A 21,927-nucleotide genomic window follows, 5' to 3' on the forward strand; every position below is an offset into this window, starting at 1 on the left:
TTGATAAATAGGTGAATGAAGCTAGAGAAAACAAATGACAGTTTCTCAACCACAGATTCTCTGCAAAGCCCTTGTTTCATCATGGAGTTTGAAGATAATGTTAAGATGGGATCAAACTTGAACTAGGTTGTGCTAATACGCTGGTGGAGAAGAATTTTTAAGAGGGTAATCCGGTGTTTAATGAAGACCTTTTAGATGCTAACAATAGGAAACCATTAGCAGACCTTGATTGTGATGGAGAATGCTTTGGAAAAATCTAGAATCATTAATGGTAGTGCCAGTAGGGACGGGTGGCTGCCAGAAGGAAAGAGAATGAGTTGGTGAAAAAGATGAAAAAATAATTGAAATGTTGGTGACAAGTCTATGTCCGATCTAGGCCTGGAAAGGAAAGGGTATGTGGCGTATTTTGAACCAGAAGAGCCCACTAATTGTTTGGTGTCTTATCGTGGGGAAGAGCTGGATCAAACCTCATTTCCTCTCATCTTCTTTCGTCGTCCAAGATGAATATTGAAAATCTAATCTTCAGAGTGAAGTTGAGAGGGAAAGCAACGAAAGTGAAGCAGACAAGTAAAAGAGGAAGAAAACATAAGCTTCTAGGGGCAGATGCTGAAGATCTGAAGATGATGAATGGAACCTTATTGGATGGTGATTTTATTAACAAAAGTAATCGGATCTTTGAAGAGGCAAAAGAAATTTGGAGTCTCCGCAAGAATCTTGGTCTTTTTGCTAATTCTAGTGAAGATTGGATAGTTGAAAAATTGAAGAATTTAGGAGGTCTAACCTCTCTCTTCGTGAGCTGTAACTCGTTACAGGGGCAAGTTCAGTAATTATATATTTTATCTTTTTGGTGTTGTTTTTAATATTTCGGGGAATAGTTTGCTGATGTTGTTAGTGTTTTCAACATAGGAATTTTATCTTGTATCGCTAGGAGTTTGTTTTGTGATGTGATTAATAGTATTTTAAGAGTATAATTGGTGACAAAAAAAAGATTTGTTAAAAAGCAAATGCGAGATTGATTTGCAAGAATGGAATAGAGGGAAAACAAAAATGAGGTGCTTTACTCTCTCCCCTGGCTAGATTAGAAACACAGCCCGTAACTTTTTTTTTCCCTGCTGTTAAAAATATCAATTGTATGTGGGTCCTAGGAGCTCCCCTAAGACTTGGTTTTGCAAGTTGGGCAAATCAAATATAACCCATTAAAAAGAGAAATAGAAATAAAATTCAAGCTAAAGTTGTAAATACGGTGGTTTGTTTTTATTTAGGAAACTGGAATAAAAAGGTGAGGCGAGGGGGAGGGGGAGGGGGAGGGGGAGGTGGGGCCCAAGGGAATGGCTGTCGGCAAAGCGGGGCGGACCTCTCCAAACTCCAACATCACAGCATTTACCCACTTGTCTTTCCTCTATATGGTCTTCTTGATGGGATGGATAGATCAGATAAGAGAGAGAACCGAAAACAATGCGGAAATTAAATTTCATGAAGAAAAATTAATTTTTTATATGAGGAAAAAAAGGCCAATGGAAAAAAATCACAATGGCCCATGTCGTAGGAGCCCACGTGGCATTGTCTTGACCACTCCCTCTACTGACACGTAAACGTCATTGTACCCACCACCGCCTCCCTCCTTGACAAGATATTATGCTATCCCCAAAAAAAAATTGTGTGAGGAATCCAAGATGATACGATAGAGATAACTTTGCTCTTGTTACACGTTTGGTATGAAAAATAGCATGTTATTATCTCTCTGTTTCTAATCATAATTTGTAATTTTATTTGGTTTAAAAGGGAAACGAGAAATAAAAATATCTTAATAATTTGTATCTTTTAAAATAAATTAAAAATTTATTTTAAATATTTTTTTATTTTTTATTTAATTTTATCTATTTCGTAAATCATAAAATAATTTTAAAATATTTAATAATTAAATATTTTTATTAAATTTATAAAATTATAACTTATTCGTATAAAATAATTTTTTTCTCTCTCATCCTCCTTTCCCTCTTCTCTCAGCCGCTCTTCTCCTCTTTCTCTCCGCTGCTCTTTCCCGCTCTTCCCCTCTTTATCTCAGCCGCTCTTCCCCTCTTTCTCTTCCCCGCTCTTTCCCTTTTTCTCTCCCCCACTCTTTCACTGTTTGGGTTCTGACAGTAGCACTGCTTGGACAAGTAACAAATCGCACTTGATTTCGACACAATGCCTTAGTACAGGGTATAGACTATGGATCCACAACAAACCCCCGTCAAACACCAACCTATTTTTGTGGAAGGGGGGAGAGCGGGCGAAATGTAAACTGCTTATAAAAAATAACAAATTAAATCCCCCCCATAAAACCAAAGCACTGGAACTCCACAAGAATTTGTTCTGTAAGAATATTCACGCTACAAAATTCTAGAAACAAAAAGTCACAAATCTTCTGTTTCTTTGTCACCGCCAGATGAATATTTGTAGGGCCTGCAATATGATGGTTGCAGAAAATCTGCTCAAGAAAGTTGAACTAATGAACCACTAGCACAATATATGAGCAGGACTCTTTATGCACTCAGTTTGTTACTTCCCAATTATTTTAGGTTTTCAAGTTTAGGAACACTGATTTGGGTTCGAACTTTTCCTTCCAAATATGTGTAAACTCAGGAAGTTTATAAAAATATAATTCATGTTTCTTTCGGTTAATAAAAATCCCCCCTCACACGGTTTGCCAAAACAATAAAAAAAAAAAACCCCAACATCAAAATCTAATAAAAATCAAAGTCACGGAATAAATAATTACAACTTAAAAATAAAAAATTGAAGGGCATCTTTATCATTTCAAAGATATGATTTTCTACTTGTTAATGTTTTTTTTTTCAAATATTTATTTTTCAATATTTTGTCTAGGGAATATTTTAAAAATGATTTATAATAAGTGAAGAATTTATAAAAATAAATATTTATATACAAATTTTAATTGATTATGATGAATAAAATATAATTAAATTAAATTTTATTTTAAATTAATTATTTATTTATAAAAATATATGAATAAATTATAATTATTTTAACAATTGAGATAAAATATAATTATGATGAATAATTATTTTTTGAGATAAATATATATTTAAATTGTCGTAGGTGTAAACCGGAGCTAGTGGTCCTGGCTAAGTCCACCCCTCATGAGTATAAGCCATTGTCAAACATTGATGATCGAGAAGGTGATCGATTTGAATATCCCCGTAATCCAATTTTATCGATACAGCCCTTCCATGCAAGGGAGGGACCCTGCTAGGGTTATCAGAGATGCACTTGCAAAAACTCTAGTGTTTTATTATCCATATGCTGGTAGGTTAAGAGAAGGGCCTAATCGTAAGCTCACCGTGGACTGTACCGGCGAGGGAGTGTTGCTTAGTGAGTGCGATGCCGATGTTACACTCGAGCAGTTTGGTGAGGAGCTTCAACCACCATTTCCATGCATGGATGAGCTTCTCTATGATGTTCCAGGTTACGGTGGAGTGCTAAATTGTCCATTGCTTTTAATTGAGGTATTTCCTAAAACTCCAACCTCTCAACCTTTTAACTCTCATCCTTTTGTTCTAGAAGATAAGCCCAACCATAAACTAATCCTTAAAAGCATACCGTTGACCTGCAAAACTTATTCTCAAACGACACATCCTAGCATATCATCTTTTTCTTTGATCTACTGACAGCGACAAAGTTGTACTTATGTTGTTGTTTGGCTTTTGATGATTTTTGTCGAGCTTTGTTTCTTCTATCTTGGAACTTCTTTGTTTTGTTTGAAGTTGGAAAACTCTTCAATTCGCGTTTTGATTTGATTTTGACTTTGGGTGATACCATTATCTGATATCGGATTTGTAATCTTTTGTAGAGTTTTAATGCCACAAGAGTCTTTGACCAGTTAGGCATGAGAGACTTCACATGGCATCCCGGGCTTGAAGTTAATAAAATCATTTCTTTTTTTTTTTTAAAAGATTATCTTGTTTACTTACAATTAAGTTTATCTTTCTCTATATCATTATCCACTTATTGAGTTCTTTATATGTTTTTTTTGAAAGACAAATTTATTAACCTCCACAACCAGTTTATTATTACAAGTCCCTTATTTTTTTAGCAAGAGACCTTTCATGGTATCAGGATCTGGTTTGGACAAAATAAAACTTTTACAATTACAAAAAATAATTACAACGCAAAAGTATTTGTAATAAAAGAACTGAGGTTTGTGTTTCAATCATCTCTCTTTCCTTGGACTTTTTTCTTAAAAAAAATAAACCAAAATTTTCTTTGATAGCTAGCAACAAAAGTTATCCTTAAAATACCAAAAAATAGGGAAAAAATATATTTAGTAACTAGCAACAAAAGTTATCTTTTAAATACCCAAAAAAAAGGAAGAAAATATTAATTAGCAACACAAGTGATCATTACGAATTTTTTTTTTATTTAACACAGGTAACACGATTGAAATGCGGGGGTTTCATCTTTGCCCTACGCCACAACCACACTATGAGCGATGCTATTGGCTTGGTGCAATTCATGTCGGCAATGGGCGAGATGGCACGAGGTGCACTTGCTCCCACAATCTTACCCGTTTGGGAAAGACATCTCCTAAATGCTCGAAACCCACCTCGAACTACATGTACGCACCATGAGTTTGAACAAGTGATCCATACCAATGCCAACATAATCACTCAATTGGACAACATGGTTCATCGCTCTTTTTTCTTTGGACCCAAACAAGTCTCAGCTCTACGCAGATTTGTTCCTCCGCACCGCCGATGTTCAACTTTTGACATCATAGCCGCATGCTTATGGCGATGTCATACCATAGCCTTGCAACTTGACCCGAATGAAGATGTTGGCATTATTTGCGTTGTCAATGCACGTTCCACGTTTAATCCTCCGTTACCCTTAGGATACTATGGCAATGCAATTGCGGGTATGAGTGAGGTATCAAAAAGTCAGGTCGGTTCGAGGCAAGTAAAGAACCACCCACATTGCTATGCTTAATTAATATTTCTTTCTATATTTTTCTTTTTCCTTTTTTGTCAAATATTTTTTGTAAAATAATATTATTTAGAAAATTTTTAAAACATAATCAAACACATAAATTTCTATTTTTAAAAATTACCAAGAAAAGTAAATGATAGTATAATAATTAACAATGAACTCTAATATGGTTTGACTTATATGTAAAATTTGTTCTTTCTTATAAGTAAAGCTTTGAAAGAAAGAAACATTCAAAATTGACTTTTGAACAAATGGTACATATATTTATTATTAAATTAAATACTTCAAAGTAAACCCATGCTAGTTATCATTGACATTTGTGAACAAATGAAATGCCATGAATTTGATTTAAAATAATTAAGTTAGATGGTCTATTTTAATTTGGTTAGGGTTTAGATATGTGATTTGTTTTTTACACCTTGCGTAGATATACACTCCTCCACAAACTATATATCTAAACATTTGAAAATTTTCCTTCATTCATTTTTCAACTAGAAGAATATGATTAAAAATAAATCTATATTATTTTTTACAAATTACAAATTGCCTTGACATATTTGGCTCCACATGTATATTCTTCTATTCAAATATTTCCTCTTTCAGAAATAAAATTTTAATAAAAGAAATTAATGCTATATAATAATTCAAATTTCATAAGAATTATGACAATGAAATAAAAAAAAATTATTTAATTACTTGTTCATTTAATCAATAAATTAGTAAATATTAATTAGTTACGTTTAAACCAAAATTAAACATTAGTCATTGTGTTCAAGTGGTATTTAATTAAGAAAACATGAAAAAAAATGTTTCTTGAAGGTTGAACCCTATTGCTTAAATCTTGGTAGTTCTCACTACAAATAATTGAGAAAAAAAAGAGGACAATGTTTGGTTTTCTCTAACTTAAGAGGCGCTTGGTATTTTATAATGTAATGTGATTAAAGGTAATGTGAGAGATTGCATATGCAATATAATTGTAGGTAATGTGTGAGATTGTATGGAAGATAACATTGTAGTACTTGATATATAAGCAAAGTAATGATTAAAATGCAAGAAATGTAATGTCAACTTTCAGAATTACTTTTATGTATTAAAATATAAGTTTAATATATTTGTATTTTTTATTATTAATTTTTTACATAATTTCATCTTTTAAATATATTTTTAATATCATGTATTTTATTTTTATTTCTTAATATAGTTTTTTATATTATTTATTTTATTTTAATTATTTTTAAAAAATTTAAATTGAAGGGTAAAAATATTTTTAAAAATATTACAAAATATAATACAATATAATTGAATTAATTTTGAACTGCACTCATATTACATTCATGAATTATAATGTAATTATATTGTTATTTTAATTACAATAATTTATTATAAAATAATATTATAATATAATTTAATTACATATATTATAAAAAATATATTCCTACTTTCTTCGTAGCAAACGTTATCTTAATTTCCTATAGTTATTAGCCATCTTTCCTTATAGTTTAAGCTACCGTGGCACCAAGGCCCACTTCCTTATCAAACGAGCCACTCCTCTTGAAGAAGGATAAAACTCTTCCTCATGATTACTATAACCAAATAGGCCCTTATCCGAAGTAGTCATCAATGAGCCTAACCTACCCACGAAAAGCTCGAGAACCATTCTATATAAACAAAAGGCCATAGTTGCCTAGTATGGTTTCTAGAATTAAAGTCATTTCAACTTTGCACATATTCAGGAATAAAGCCTCCTTAGGTGATGGGTCCCCAAATTTTTAAAATTTTTTTCATATTATATAAAATTGTTTATATATTCTCTTAATGGTTTTTTTAAAATAATTTTTTATTAAATAATTAATACAAATAAAAAATAACAAAATGATCCCATATATTTCATTCAATTTTAATATTTTTTTCTTTCAGTTTATATTATTGTTTATATATATATTTGTTTATTTTTTATTTTTATTTTATTTGCTCATATGTTCTAAGTTTTCATAGATTTTCTTTCCTAAATTTTTACTAATCATCAACCATATTTTTTTTTCTTCTTTGTTATGTCATATGGTATTTATCTTTTACTTACCATTCTATTCTTTTTTCAATTATGTAAATTTTATTTTTTATGATTTTAATCTTTAAAAATTAACAAATTATTATGTAGTTCTCAAAAAAAAGTTGTAGTGTTGTATTGTTACTAAAATTTCATCAATGTGTATTTTTTATAGATCATGATTATGTAAAAAGAAATTAACATTTTTTTTGAAAGGTGAAAAAAGATATCATTAGCTATAAGATTTACAAAAACTGCCCATTAAGGCAGGAACCTGCTTAAGCCATAAGCAGTGATAGAAATAAATACAAGCTAAGTATATCTTTTTTATATGTTTTACATTTTATATTTAATTGAAAGGAAATTATTTTGAATATATAATTTTTAAACAATCCTGATTGTATGAGAAAAAAATATTAATCTTGTATATCATATTTAACTATTTATATTTTACATAATTTAGTTTTATATTTAGTATTATAAGTTTTAATAGAAATAAAATAAGAATATTAAATATAGACTGTATTAATTTTTTTTTCAAGTTTGATTAAAGTACAAGTAAATTAAAAACAATTGATAAATTCTCCAAAAGAAAATATGTAAATTGTTCAAATGATTCGATTACATTTAAACCACCGAGCCTCAACTCATGAATAAGAGCAATATAAATCAAAATGTCTAAGATTCAATCTTAAAGATCAATGTTTTCTGGTACATAATTAATAATTAATAAATTTGAATACAGAAAACATTATTGAGCACAACTTTCTTAAGAAATTATTACAAGTCTTTCTTTTCTTGATTTCCATATTATAGAAATTTATTTTCTATTATCAACCTTTTAATTGTTGATTAAATTTAATATATTAATTTTTAAAATTTTTAACTTTTGTTTTTTTGTTTTTTGGCCCTCAAAAAAAATTGGTTAGCTCTGCCTCTGCACATATCAACAATTTTCTTACCATGCATACGCCTTCAAACAGTTTCTTAAACTTCTAATGTTCTAATGCTAGAACTTTCCTAGAAATGATAATTTTAATATGAACATAAGGATACATTCTTGCTTTATTTGCTATTTTAATCTATTAATTAAATAGAATGAAACGAATGGTCCTACTCAAGAAGTTCCATTAAAGAAAGAAAAAAAAATGGAGAAAGGCAAAATTAAAGATAGACAACTCGAAGATGGGGAAAGTCATGGAGCAACCAAAGCCCTGAAACAAGGTGCCGGGACGTTTTCAAGGTGTGTGAACATTTGATTTAGACTAATTATAATAAGATTATTTGATTAAAGCCAAGTGGGTCATTGGGGGAGGGTTATCACTCGAATTGTATAAAAATCAAACAGGAAACAAGCACAAAAAGAGGAAAGAAAAAATAAACTTAATTAAAGGAAAATATTATTGAAATTGGACTGATAGTGATTTTATATTTGATATGTGTTTGTGGTTTTAATTTTGTTTCATATGGTATTTTACGGTTTTTTCTTTTCAATTAGCATTATGTGACTATATAGTTTTTATCATTAGTGCTCTGTGAATTATTTATGTTCTCGCATAGGGTTATACTGTTGATACAGTAAAATTATCAAAGTAATATTAATTTAAAGTTAGTCAATTTGTTTACAATTAAAGGTATTTTTATAATTTTATTGACTATAAAATTATATCCGAAAATACTACTTGAGAGAGACGATATTCAAAAGATATAATTGAGAAAAAATAACAAGATTTCATGTGAGAAAAATTGAAACCACCAAAGGTGTAAATAGAATTTTAATCTTCTTTGTTTTTTAATTTATTTATTGTTTTAAAAAAGAGAAATTCCTATTGCATTTGGAGCATAAATCTTTCGTCATCTACTGCTTTTTTCAATAATTTTGTGTCACATGTTCAATTTTATACTAGCAATCAAAGATCCTAAATTTCAAAACTTTAAATTTTAATATAAAAAATATAAAAAACATATGATGTAAAATTATAAAAAAGACGTCCAATGAGATACGAGCAAAGGATTTTTGTTCCTATATTTATATGTAAAACGTTGGTAAAAGTGGAATATCAACAATGTATTATAGTACCATACATGATTTATTTTATGGACCCATATCATATTATAACATATTACTATACCATTAATATTTTGGGATAAAAGATGGGATCCAAATAGCCAAACCCATAAAAGGGTGAACGAACTTAAATGTTTTGTACAACATTTATAGTGTTGCTTAATTTTCTCTATCAGTCTCAAGTCTCAAATTCTAGATTTTTTATGCAACTGAAATTAAATATGATAAAATTGTTAAAAATTTTTATAAAATTAATATATTTTTTTGCATGATCATAATTTTCGAAAATACAACTTAACGATTCGAGTTTGAGGGGTTGTATCAGACTTAAGGATTGTACGCTTCTATAAAACACAAAGTCTCAAAACATCTTATTATGGAATTTAGAAGTTGTACTATTCGTATGCAAAAAAATTTGTACAATATCCTATAAAATGATAATTCACTTCCATTAATTATTATTATCTTATATGTCAAAATAAAATTCTTTTAATTTTCACAAACAAGATTAAATCATTATTAATTAAATTTCAGAAACATACTTTGAATACCAATTAATCATTTAACTTCACTTATTAATTAAAAACTTCCCACTAAGATAATTTTCCTAGTACACTAACATGACTGTACTGTTTAGCTACTTATATAGATTGTTTTAATTAATACATTAATAAGAATTTTTTGGGTACCCTACACCATTGGCCCTTCCAGATAATACCAAAATTCATGTGACAAAAGCATCAATTATTAATTGATTGATTTCCCAATACTGCACATCCAGCAAGTGTAGATATGCTTGACCTCAAAAGGACCACAGAAAGCAATTGTAGAAGAAGATTATGGCTGCAACCATCCCACTGCAGATTTTGATGTCAACCACTTCTGCCATGGTGCTCCAACCCACTTCCCTAGTCTTCACCGTCCGTAAGTGTGAACCAGAGCTCGTGAAGCCTGCCAGGCCCACCCCTCGTGAGCTCAAACTGTTATCGGACATCGATGACCAACAGGGTCTTCGGACCCAGATCCCGATTATCCAATTTTATCAGTACAATCCTTCCATGCGAGGGAAGGATCCTGCTAAGGTTATTCGGGAGGCACTTGGAAAAACTCGTGTTTTACTATCCATTTGCTGGTAGGCTAATGGAAGGGCCTAACGGTAAGCTTATGGTGGATTGTACTGGCGATGGCGTGTTGTTCATTGAGGCCCATGCTGATGTTAAACTTGAGCAATTTGGTGAAGGCCTTCAGCCACCATTTCCTTGCTTGGATCAGCTCCTATACGACGTTCCCGGCTCCGGCGGGATGCTAAATTGCCCATTGTTGTTGATCCAGGTATTAATTTATTTATTACTCCAAGCTATGATCAAGATTCTAAGAAAAATTGAACCATGAACAGTTTGGGTTCATTTTACTAGTTATTAAAGTTGTTTTCTATTCTTTTATTAAAAAAAATTCCTGTTCTCTACTCTACAATTAGGAAATTTTTGGGATAGTGTTATTCAGTCAAAAATTAGGAAATTTAGACGTTACTTCTTCCGGGGAAATTAATAATTTTTCAAAGCTAAAGTCGTAATTATTTCTGATAATTAATAGGTATAAATATTAATAGAGTCTATCTTTATTTTTATTAAAAGAAAATAAAAAATAATACACTTACATCAAAATAACATTAATTCAATATTTCTTATGCAAGGTTACAAGAATGAAATGCGGTGGTATCATCTTTGCCCTTCGACTCAACCACACACTGACTGATGCTGCTGGCCTATTCCAATTCATTTCCGCTATGGCTGAGATGGCACAAGGCGCAATCTCTCCTTCAATCCAACCTGTATGGGAAAGGCATCTCCTAACTTGTCGAACTCCCCCACAAGTCACATGTACGCACCATGAATTCGACAAAGTAGATGATATAAAATCATGTACAAACTTCACCCCATTGGAAAACATGGTTCATCGCTCATTTTTCTTCAATCCCTCTCATATATCCTCCATCCGTAGATTTGTTCCTTTGCATCTTCACCATTGTTCCACATTTGAAGTCTTAACTGCTTGCTTATGGCGTTGCCGGACACTTGCTTTACAATTCGACCCTGATGAACAAGTTCGCTTGCTATGCGTTGTCAATGTACGCTCCAAGTTTAATCCTCCATTGCCAAAGGGATATTACGGAAACACGATCGTGCACCCTGTAGCTGTAACAACAGCAGGAAAATTATGCCAAAACCCATTAGGATACGCAATAGAGCTAGTGAAGCAAACCAAGGAAATTGTGACTGAAGAGTATGTGAAATCGGTGGTGGATTTTTTGGTGACAAAGGGTCGGCCACCCATTAACTTGGTTCGAGTCTACCTAGTTTCGGATGCAAGACACGCCAAGTTTTTCGATGTTGATTTTGGATGGGGTAAGGCAATGTACGGTGGGCCTGCCAAAGGAGTGGTGGCAAGCTTCCTAATACCTCATAGGAATAAGAAAGGGGAAGATGGACTTGTGGTGCCAATTTACTTACCGGCTTCGGCTATGGAAAGATTTGTTAGAGAGTTGAATAGAATGTTGAAAGATCATCCAGCTGGTAGTCGAAGTAATTCCACTTTCATTAAATCTACCTTGTAAAAGTAATGTCATAAAGCCCAACCAATTTCATTGGCCGGGCTAAAGCTCATTTCTCTAATTTCAAGCTTCTATCTTTGAAGCCCCCATTTTTGGGTGAGGCTCCCCCCAGCCCCACGGCTCCACCCTAAACCTATCTCGTGCGTATGTTTGTTTAATGGTTATATATTTATGTTCTCCGAACCATATTAAAGCAACAACCTTCTTCATTTTGTGCTACAATGGATACTCCTCATGTTCTAATTATTTGTTATAATATCAAATTTATAACTTCTTGCTGTTAATTTGATGCGTTTGTTAATAAGGCAAAAATTGATCATTAATCTATATTGGAGTCATTTGAGATTGGTCAAAAATATGATAATAATATTTTCCGACTACAATTAATAATCATAAATATAACCTTCATTTTATAAATAAATACTCAAATTTTATGAGACTAAAAGAAATATTGTGTGATGATGGCACAAATTAGGAAGACAACTTCTGTTTTTGTCAATAGTATTCCTTTTAAAGTTCATTTGAGGTGGCTGAGGAGAATTTTTCATCTGTTCGGCTAGGTTGTAGATGTATTGTGAAAAGAAGAAGCAAGAGTGGGAGAAACTTTGGTTTGTTTTATAGGATCGTATCTCTATGATGCTAGAAGAGCAATGTCTGGATTGAATGGAGCTTGGTTATTAAATTATAGGCTGGGTGTCAACATTGTAAGATTCAATGGTAAGGATTCATATTGGAAGAAACAAAGTGTAGAATAGAGTGTCGAATCAAGACATGTCATTGAAGACGGGAAAAGAGAAATTGAAAGAAGTACCAAGGCGCAGAACACAGTACAGAGTGGTAGGTTGTCCTATGCATAGGCTTTAAAGGATGAGAATGAGAATGCAGAGCACCCTCTATCCCTAAAAAAGGTCGTACATGCAATACTCAATCAGTTTAATTAAGTATAAATTGGACTTTTAGCAATTTAGAAGAGCAACAAAGAAGAGCAAAAACACATAACGCACACTCCCTCCCCTAAGACCATGCATAAAACCCACCCTTTCCATCTTCAAGAAGCAAATCAGCACAAATCAGAGCACCAACCACGCCAATCAAAAAAGGCAAAGAAGACTCAAAAGACAACCACAACTCCACATCAAACGAGATGAATTCAGCAAAAATGACTCAGCAGGAGAAATAAAAAAGCAAGCGCAAACATCCACCCAACTCAAAATAGGATCACAACAAATCTCACCAGAACACCAAGAAAATGGAAACAGATCCAAAGGTGACACACCTCAAACAACCCAAGAAAAAAAGAAACAGAAGCAAGACCAAAGATAGAAGTCACCCGTTAAAAACTTTCATCAATGTGATTGATCATCCGCATATCAATCTCTCTTTCAACCTCTTCTTTGGCAAGAGAATCCGCAACATTATTTGCTGATCTAGGATTTGAATATGCCATTTGTTGGGATGTGGGCTTACCTTTTCAACAGAATATACCACTCATTTTCTGATCGAATAAGCTTGCCTTACAAATCCTCCTTCGTGCACATAACAATTTCTTCACTCTCGTTGTTATAGAGTGGCTACTAGAGTCCTCCACAAGGAATTATACGTTCCAAAAACCTCTGATCTTTGATGGTGTCTCAAGAATGAAGAGAAGGAGATAAAAAAAAAAAAGAGAAAAGAGCCTTTGGGTTTTTCTGACTTACAGAAGAACTTGCATTCACTCTTTCTCTGTGCCTTGAAACTAGCATATCTATTCACTATTTATAGACGTATTAGGGATATAGAGATAGGATATTATGTTTAAATTTAAATAAATTAAATTTAAATATAATTAATCCTTATTTAAATTAATTATTCAATTAAGTTATATCAAAATAATATCTAATATTAATTAATTGAAAATTAGTTAATTATCCACAAATAATTAATAAAGTTGCATGTCATGTGGACGCATCACATTTAAACGCAACACCATTCTTTAAGCTTACTAATTAGGTTAATGATGTTAGAAATTTGTTTTCTATGTTTCCATGGTGCAATATCAAGATGCTCAACCCACTTGATAGCTGTAATGGAGTCACTTTCTAAGACAAGGTGATGACCGATGCACCTAGAGTCTACAAAGATAAGAAGAGCTTCTTTGATAGAAAACAGTTCACCAATAATGGAGGAGATTTGATTTGAAATCTTTTATCCTATAATTATTGACAAATTGATAATCATTAACTAATTGATTCCTTAGTCAACGACATAACCAATGTAATTGATTTCTTAAACCATGGCATAAGCAATGCCTTTACCTTAGGCAACCACTTATTGTAAATATTTATTTCCTTGTATCACCATCACCACTTGTATTTAAGCACACCGTGCTTTATGAATAAAACCATCAAACAGAGTATTCAAACTCTTCATGGTATTAAAGCAGAGGTTGCAGACAACCAAAGCTATATCTAGATGGCTAATAGGGGTGAAGAAGGAGCAGACAAGGGTAATGGGAATTTGGTGCCAACTACAATCTCATCAAACAACATTGTAGTTGACATCAAATCACATTGCTATCTACACTCCTCTGATCACCCTGGTCTAATTTTTTTTAATATAATGGACGAGATTTGACTTGAAAGTGGCATGTGATTGATTATATAAGCTGTTGTGAGTACACATTCACCCTAGAAGGTGAAGGGAAGGTTGGCTTGGAATCGAAGTGCACGTGCTACTTTTAAAAGATGGCGATGCTTTCGTTCTACCACTCCATTTTGTTAGGGTGTGTTTGTGCAGCTAGTGTGTCTCTTCATCCCATACTCAAAATAGTGATTCGCCAAATCTTCATGATCGAACTCCAATCTGTTATCTATTCGTAATATATTGACTTGTGCATTAAACTGTGTTTTGACCCACTTGAAGCAATAGAGCAAGAAACTCTTTGTTTTTGATTTATGTTTCATAAGAAAGACCCATGTTGCTTAGTTGTAATCATCAACAATTGATAGAAAATAGTGTGATCCCGAAAAAGATGCGGTGTGATAAGGACCCCAAATATCATAGTGAATCAAATCAAAAGCTTGTAAACTTTTATTCTTACGACTTTGAAAAGGCAACCTAGTTTGTTTTGCTTTACAACAAGCATCACAAAGAAAAATGTCTTTCTTATTATAAGTGATAGCCAAGTTTGGAACCATTGAGAGGCGCTCTAATGGAATAGGCCCTAATCGATGATGCCACAGAGTTACGGTATCTTTGCCTTTAGTCAGAAATGCTTTGCTTGTTCTTGTTGGCTCCAAATAATAAAATCCGTTTCACACTCTACCCACTCCAATCGGCTTCCTCGAGAGTAAGCCCTATATTACACAAAAATCAGATCCAAAGATCAGGAGATAGTTCAAGTCACGAGTTATCTTGCTTACAGATAATAAGTTAAAACAAAACTCAAGTATGCCAAGAACTCATTTTAAAGTCAAGCTTTGCCCAAGATTTAATCGACCCAAAGCATGTACTGGTACAGTGTCAAAATTTGGAATTTGAATTGGTGGAATTTTAGGATTTTTGACCATATCTAATAAACCATCAATTTGATAAGTGAATGGCTTGTGGCCTCAATATCAATTACCCATGTGTCGTCCCTTTTTTCAAGAAAATTACTAGAGCAATTACCATTGGAGACCATGTTTGCAACTAGCTTATTAATAGAGTTGGTTTGGATAGGTCACTAGTTTAAGAGATCCATTAATTATTGCATCTGGGCTTGAGTCAATCCAGGAATCAAAGAGGAATCTCTCGTTCCAATGGAAGAAGAGGAAGCTGGCCCAATCGAAAAGGAACCTATCGATTCGATGTGAATATCATTTGACCTTGCCATAAAAGCACGTGCTTATCCCCCAACGTCCCCAACAGTTGTTCTAGCCGCTCGATTACCGTGTGATTCTCCTCTAGCCTTCTATCTTCATTGCCAATTTGGTGGGTAACCCAAAATTTCAAAACATGACTCACAGGTGTGGCCCAATTTGTCGCAATAAGAGCACTTAGGGCATGGCCCTTGTCGTTCTCCATGCCTCTCAGTCTGATCACCTATGCCATGCTTTCTCATTCCACCGATGATTTGATTTTTGGTCAATAGGGCTGCCGCTTTTGTCATTCCAACCTGAGCTACTACAATAGCCCCCTGTTTTTCTTCTTGGGCTACAATCGAGTAAGCATGCCCAACGCTAGGCAACGGTTGACGTTAAGGATTTAAGAGTGCACGATCCTATAGTTGTCATCAAACCCATCAAAAAATGGAACAACTTTTCTTCTTCTCATATTTCCTGCATCTGTCTAGCTACACCACAAGTACACTTTCCATAACTACAAACTGGTGAGGGTTGAAAAGTTTGAATTTCATTCCATAATGATTTAAATTTTTCGTAGGAAGTGGAAATTGGAACTGTTTCTTGTTGTAAAAATGCGATTGCTCATTTGAGTTCATAAACTCTATGAGCAATTCCCTGAGTGAACCTTTCTTTAAGGTCAGTCCATACCTCACTAGCAATCTCTGCATGTACAGCTCCCCCTTGCAATTCCTTGGAGAGAGCGTTTATTAACTAGGATAATACCGTTGCATTACACTGCACCCAGTCTTGAAATTCAAGAGAATTGAATTTTGGTTTTGGGATTGACCCATCCATGAACCTTGCTTTATTTTTGGATTAAAGAGCATTCATAAAATTGCGTCTCCAAGTGAAATAGTTTTCTCCGGTTTCACTTATGAATAAAATTGTGTCTCCCCCTTTCGCACTTAAGGGATGATGAACTAAAAATCTCTCAGCTAAAAACTCATTTGGATCGCGAATTTTGTATCAAAAACTTGGGCAAGCTAAAATACTTTTTGGGAATTGAGGTAGTGTGATCACCGTTTGGAATTGTCTTAAATCAATGAAAATATGTGCTTGCCATTTTAGCAGATAGCGGACTTATTGGGTGTAAACCCGCGGCATCATCTATGGACCAACAAATCAAGTTAGATCCTGATGCAGGCCTACTTTGTTCAGACCCAGGACAATATAGGAGATTGGTAGGTAGATTGTTATACCTCACCATTACTCGACCTTATATTAGTTTTGCTATCCATATATTAAGTCAATAGTTGCACTGTCCACGTCAGACACATTTTGATGTAGCCTTGTGTGTACTACGATATTTGAAAGGAGCACTAGGTCAAGGCTTATTATTGCCTAGTCATAATCAATTAACACTTCAAGCCTATTGTGATGCCGATTGGGCAAGCTGTCCAACAACACGAAAATCAACCACTGGGTACATCATTTTTCTTGGCTCATCACCCATTTCATGGCAATCCAAGAAATAATCAATAGTCTCTTGATCATCTGCAGAAGCAGAATATAGAGCCATGGCTACTACGGCAAGTGAGATTGTATGGCTCCTAAGTTTATTGGACGATTTGTGCATTTCTCATCCAACACCAGTTTCATTATTTTGTGATAATCAAACTGTAATTCAAATTGCAGCAAGTCAAGTTTTTCATGAATGCACCAAACATATCTAAATTGATTGTCACTTTATCAGACAACACGTTCAGTCAAAGATCCTTGTTCCCAGGTCAATTTCAACACATTTTCAATTAGCAGACATTTTCACCACGGCTCTTGGACGAAATCGATTCTATGATCTATTGGCCAAGTTGGGCATTACCAATTTACATGCTCCAACTTAAGGGGGAGTAATGGAGGACATTTGACTTGAAATCTTTTATCCTATAATTATTGACTAATTGATAATCATTAACTAATTGATTCCTTAGTCAACGGCATAACCAATGTAATTGATTTCTTAAGCCATGGCATAACCAATGCCTTTACCTTAGGCAGCCACTTATTGTAAATATTTCTTTCCTTGTATCACCATCACCACTTATATTTAAGCATACCGTACCTTATGAATAAAACCATCAGACAGAGTATTCAAACTCTTCAAGCAATGTTAGCATCTCCCATACCAATGGCTGTGGAAAAGGAAATAAGAATGTTACCTTAACAATATCTAAGAACACCACTGATGCTAGATTCTCATGGGTTTCCCCAAGCAATCCCATCAGTATCTCATCAGTTTTAAATTTGAGCTGACCCTGATCCAGGAGCTTTCCACTCAGCAATGTGTTTTTTCTTTAGAGGTTTTGTATTCAAAGTGATCTACTGTGGGGCTCTAAAAATATCTAGAAAGGACCTGGTTTCTTCTTTCTACTTGATTTAGTCAACCATGCCATTCTAACCTTACAAGTTCGAAAACTTGGATACTGTCCCACATTTTTTCATTAAATACCAACTTGTTTCTTTGCAACCAAATCGACCAAAGTATTGCAAATATCCCATCTCCCACACCTCATTTCTTCCTAATTTGTCAAAATGCACATCATTCCAAGCTGAAAAGAATGAACAAGCATTGCCTGAACTGATCCAACTGATGTTTTAAATACTATACCATGTAGCCCAAATCTTCCAAGTAACCTCACATTTAAAAAACAAATGATCCGTTGTTTCCATTTCTCTCATCCATAATCCATAGCATGCAGCTTCAATATTCATAAAACTGCTGAGATTCGATCTCATATTCAAACATGAAATTAATCAAGAGATTGAAAGCATAACACAGTGGAAAAATAAAAGATGCATCTAATCAAAAAAATCAACTGAACCCCTCAGATTAATTGTTTGTATTTTTCATATAATTTTTAAATTAATTATGAACACTCATAAATTCAAGTATTACACACTTTATTCTAAATATCTAATTAAGAATCAATTTAAAATTTACGAACAAAGACCCCTTTTAACCAGCTCATTTTTCACTACTAGGCTTTGACGCAAAACTTGCCAATTAAAAATTTTACCTTAGGAGACGCTAACCCAGACCACACTTCTTTCCACAAACTTTTTTCATTCCCATTGTTACCCTCTACAGTTTCATAAAAGGACTTAGTTGAATACGAACCACCAACTGTACCCTTCCAAACGAATTTATATATCATGAAGAGTGCTTCCTAAAACAGTTTCACCAATGATCCGTAATTAAAAGTTCCATTGATCCTTTTTCCAATCAAAAATATTTTGACGAAGTTGAATGTCCCGTTTCCACTCATTATTGTCCCAAAAGCCAAATTCACTCAAAATCCCTAGCTTGTTGATGGAAAGAGCAAAAATACACGGGAAAGCATCATTAATTAATGTGCCATCGATCCATTTGTCATGACAAAAACGAATATTGTTTCCGTCACCCATCACAATGCCCATACTAAAGTAATTGTTAGCTGGAGAACGGGGAAAAGGATATTTTTCCATATTTTAGATGGTTTGTAACTCTCTCTCACATGGGGAACAAGCTTAGAGGGATTTTCACAATTTTTCTTCTGTATAACAACTCTCCAAACGTGGTTTCTTTCATCACTATAATGCCAGATCCATCTATTAAATAACGTCCAATTTTATAGATTTGCTTCTCTTCCTTTCATCCAAATTCAATGGTTCCAAATTGGGAGGAAAAATCTTTTTCTACTTAAATTTATAATTTTACCCTTAATCTCCTTCTTTCCCTTTATTTTTCATCTTTCATACCAACCACAAGATAGGAAATATGATTTTACTTCCTCCCTTCCATTTTGCTTTACTCACATTTTTCCCTTCCCTCCATCTCCGTCCTTCCTAGCAAACATAGTGTAAAGAACGGAATTTGCCCCTTCTCATTCCCTTCTTAATTTTTTTTTTCTTCTGAGTAACTCTAGTGCCTTCATAGTATTTACATTTGTTCTACTCGCGATTGTTATCATGTCGTTGTACATGAATATTTATTTTTTACTTTTAAATGATTGTAGATAAATATATATATTTAAGTTATAAAATTTTAAGGGCAAATAATTCAAATTTTGTACTAATATTAATTTATAAATTATTTAATACTATTATAATTAAAAAAACTTAAATAATGCTCTTACTAAAAAATTATGATAAGTAAATTTCTATGCTTACTTAATATTTCTTTCTATATTTTTCTTTTTTGTCAAATATTTTTTGTAAAATATTATAATTTAGAAAATTTTTAATACTTTATCAAACATATAATTTGTATATTTTAAATTACCAAAAAAAATAAATGATGGTATAATAATAAACAATGAGCTCCGATATGGTTTGACTAATATGTAAAATTTGTTCTTTTTTAGAAGTAAAATTTTTCAAAAAAGAAAGATTCAAAATTGACTTTTGAACAAGTGGTACATATATTTATTATTAAATTAAATACTTCAATTTAAACCCAAGCTAGTTATCATTGACATTTGTGAATAAATTAAATGCCATTAATTTGATTTAAAGTAATTAATGTGGTTAGGGTTTAGACATATGATTTGTCTTTTGCACGCTGTGTGTACATAGATTCCTTCACAAACTATACATCTAAACATTTGGAAATTTTCTTTCATTCATTTTTTTAACTAAAAAAATGATGATTAATAAATAAATCAAAATTATTTTTTACGAATTACAAATGCCTTGACATATTTGGCTTCACATGCATATTCTTCTATTCAAATCTTTCCTCTCTCAGAAATAAAATCTTAATAAAAGAAATTAATGCTATATAAAAATTCAAATTTCATAAGAATTATGACAACGAAATAAAAAATTTAATTAATTACTTGTTCATTTAATTGATATATTAGTAAAAATTAATTAGTTAGGTTTAAACCAAGATTAAAAATTAGTTATTGTGTTCAAGTGGTATTTAATTAAGAAAATGTGAAAAAAAAAATGCTTCTTGAAGGTTGAACCCCATTGCTTAAATCTTGGTAGTTCTCACTACAAAGAATTGAAGAAAGAAGAGGGCAATGTTTGGTTTCCTTTAACTTATGAGGCATTCGGTATGTTACAATACAATGTGATTATAGGCAATGTGATTGCAAGAAATGAGATTGTATAAAAGATAACATTATAATGTTTGGTATATAAACAAAGTAATGATTAAAATGTAAGGAATGTAGTGTCAATTTTCAAAATTACCCCTATGTATTAAAATATTAATTTAATATACTTTTATTTTTAATTAATATTTTTTATATAATATCATCTCTTAAATATGTATTTAATGTCGTATTTTATTTTCATTTCTTAATATAATTTCTTATATTATATTTTTTACTTTAATTTCTTTTTTTAAGACAATATCTAATATTTTATTTTAAGTTGAAGGGCAAAAATGTCTTTAAACATATTGTAAAGTGCAATGCAATCTTATTGCATTAGTTTTGTACTTCAATCACATTACATCCATTGGTTATTATGTGATTACATTACAATGTTACATTATAGTAGTTTATTGTAAAACGAATATTGTAACATAATTTAATTAGACATATTACAAGAAATGTACTCTTACTTCCCTTATAACAAGCACTATTTTAATTTTCTATAGTTGTTAGTCATCTTTCCTTATAGTTTAAGCTCCCATGGCACCTAGACCCACTTCCCTGTTAAACAAGCCATTCTCTTGAACGAGGATAACACTCTCCCTTATGATCACTATAACCAAATAGGCCCTTGTTCCAAGTAGTCATCAATGAGCCTAACCTACCCACAGTATGACTCGAGAACCATTGTATATCAACAAAAGGCCATAATCGCCTAGTTTGGTTTCTAGGATTAAAACCATTTCAACTTCGCACATATCGACAATTTTTCTTACCATGCATTCGTCTTCAAACAGCTTCTCAAACTTCTAATGTTCTAATGCCAGAAATTTCCCAGAAATAATAATTTTATAAATAACATATTTATTTTCATTTAAAATAAGGTTGAAATTTATCATTTTATATAATTTTCATTTAACCACGAAATAACAATATTTGATATCGAAACATTTAGATCAATATGGAGTTCAACCCTTTTAATAAGAAGGGCATTGATTACAATAATATACATGTATTAGATAAAAACCAATTAACGTATAGTATATATGTATACATGTGTAGCTAGGTAGGTACTTAAATATGAACATAAAGATATCTTCTTTCTTTATTTGTTATTTTAATTAATTAATTAAAAGGAATGAAAGGAATGGTCCTACTCAAACATGACAGGACCGTTCAGCTACTTGTATAGATTATTTTAATTAAAACATTAATAAGAAGTTTTTGGGGTACCCTAACATCATTTGCCCTTCCAAATAATACCAAAA

The 21,927-nt window shown here is 32.3% G+C and overlaps 1 protein-coding gene and 1 pseudogene across 2 annotated transcripts; both read left to right on the plus strand.

The window, feature by feature from the left end:
- Positions 1 to 500: 500 nt before the first annotated feature.
- Positions 501 to 5,077, plus strand: LOC148762920 (benzyl alcohol O-benzoyltransferase-like; annotated as a pseudogene). The gene is made up of 3 exons (XR_016026377.1): positions 501 to 823; positions 3,103 to 3,509; positions 4,432 to 5,077. The product of XR_016026377.1 is annotated as a benzyl alcohol O-benzoyltransferase-like (transcript).
- Positions 5,078 to 9,856: 4,779 nt separating this feature from the next.
- Positions 9,857 to 11,915, plus strand: LOC148762921 (benzyl alcohol O-benzoyltransferase-like). The gene is made up of 2 exons (XM_088806154.1): positions 9,857 to 10,436; positions 10,798 to 11,915. The coding sequence occupies exons 1-2, from the start codon at positions 10,101 to 10,103 to the stop codon at positions 11,716 to 11,718; spliced, it is 1,257 nt and encodes a 418-aa protein (XP_088662280.1). The 5' UTR covers positions 9,857 to 10,100; the 3' UTR covers positions 11,719 to 11,915.
- Positions 11,916 to 21,927: the final 10,012 nt, after the last annotated feature.

Source organism: Theobroma cacao, chromosome 5, assembly GCF_053813885.1.
Source record: "Theobroma cacao isolate CCN51 chromosome 5, ASM5381388v1, whole genome shotgun sequence".
NCBI classification, from domain to species: Eukaryota; Viridiplantae; Streptophyta; class Magnoliopsida; order Malvales; family Malvaceae; genus Theobroma; species Theobroma cacao.

Coding starts and splice junctions, on each gene's coding strand:
- LOC148762921 (XM_088806154.1), top strand. CDS start 10,101: ATGACCAACAGGGTCTTCGGACCCAGATCCCGATTATCCAATTTTATC. Junction 10,437..10,797: donor GCCCATTGTTGTTGATCCAG/GTATTAATTTAT, acceptor TTCTTATGCAAG/GTTACAAGAATGAAATGCGG.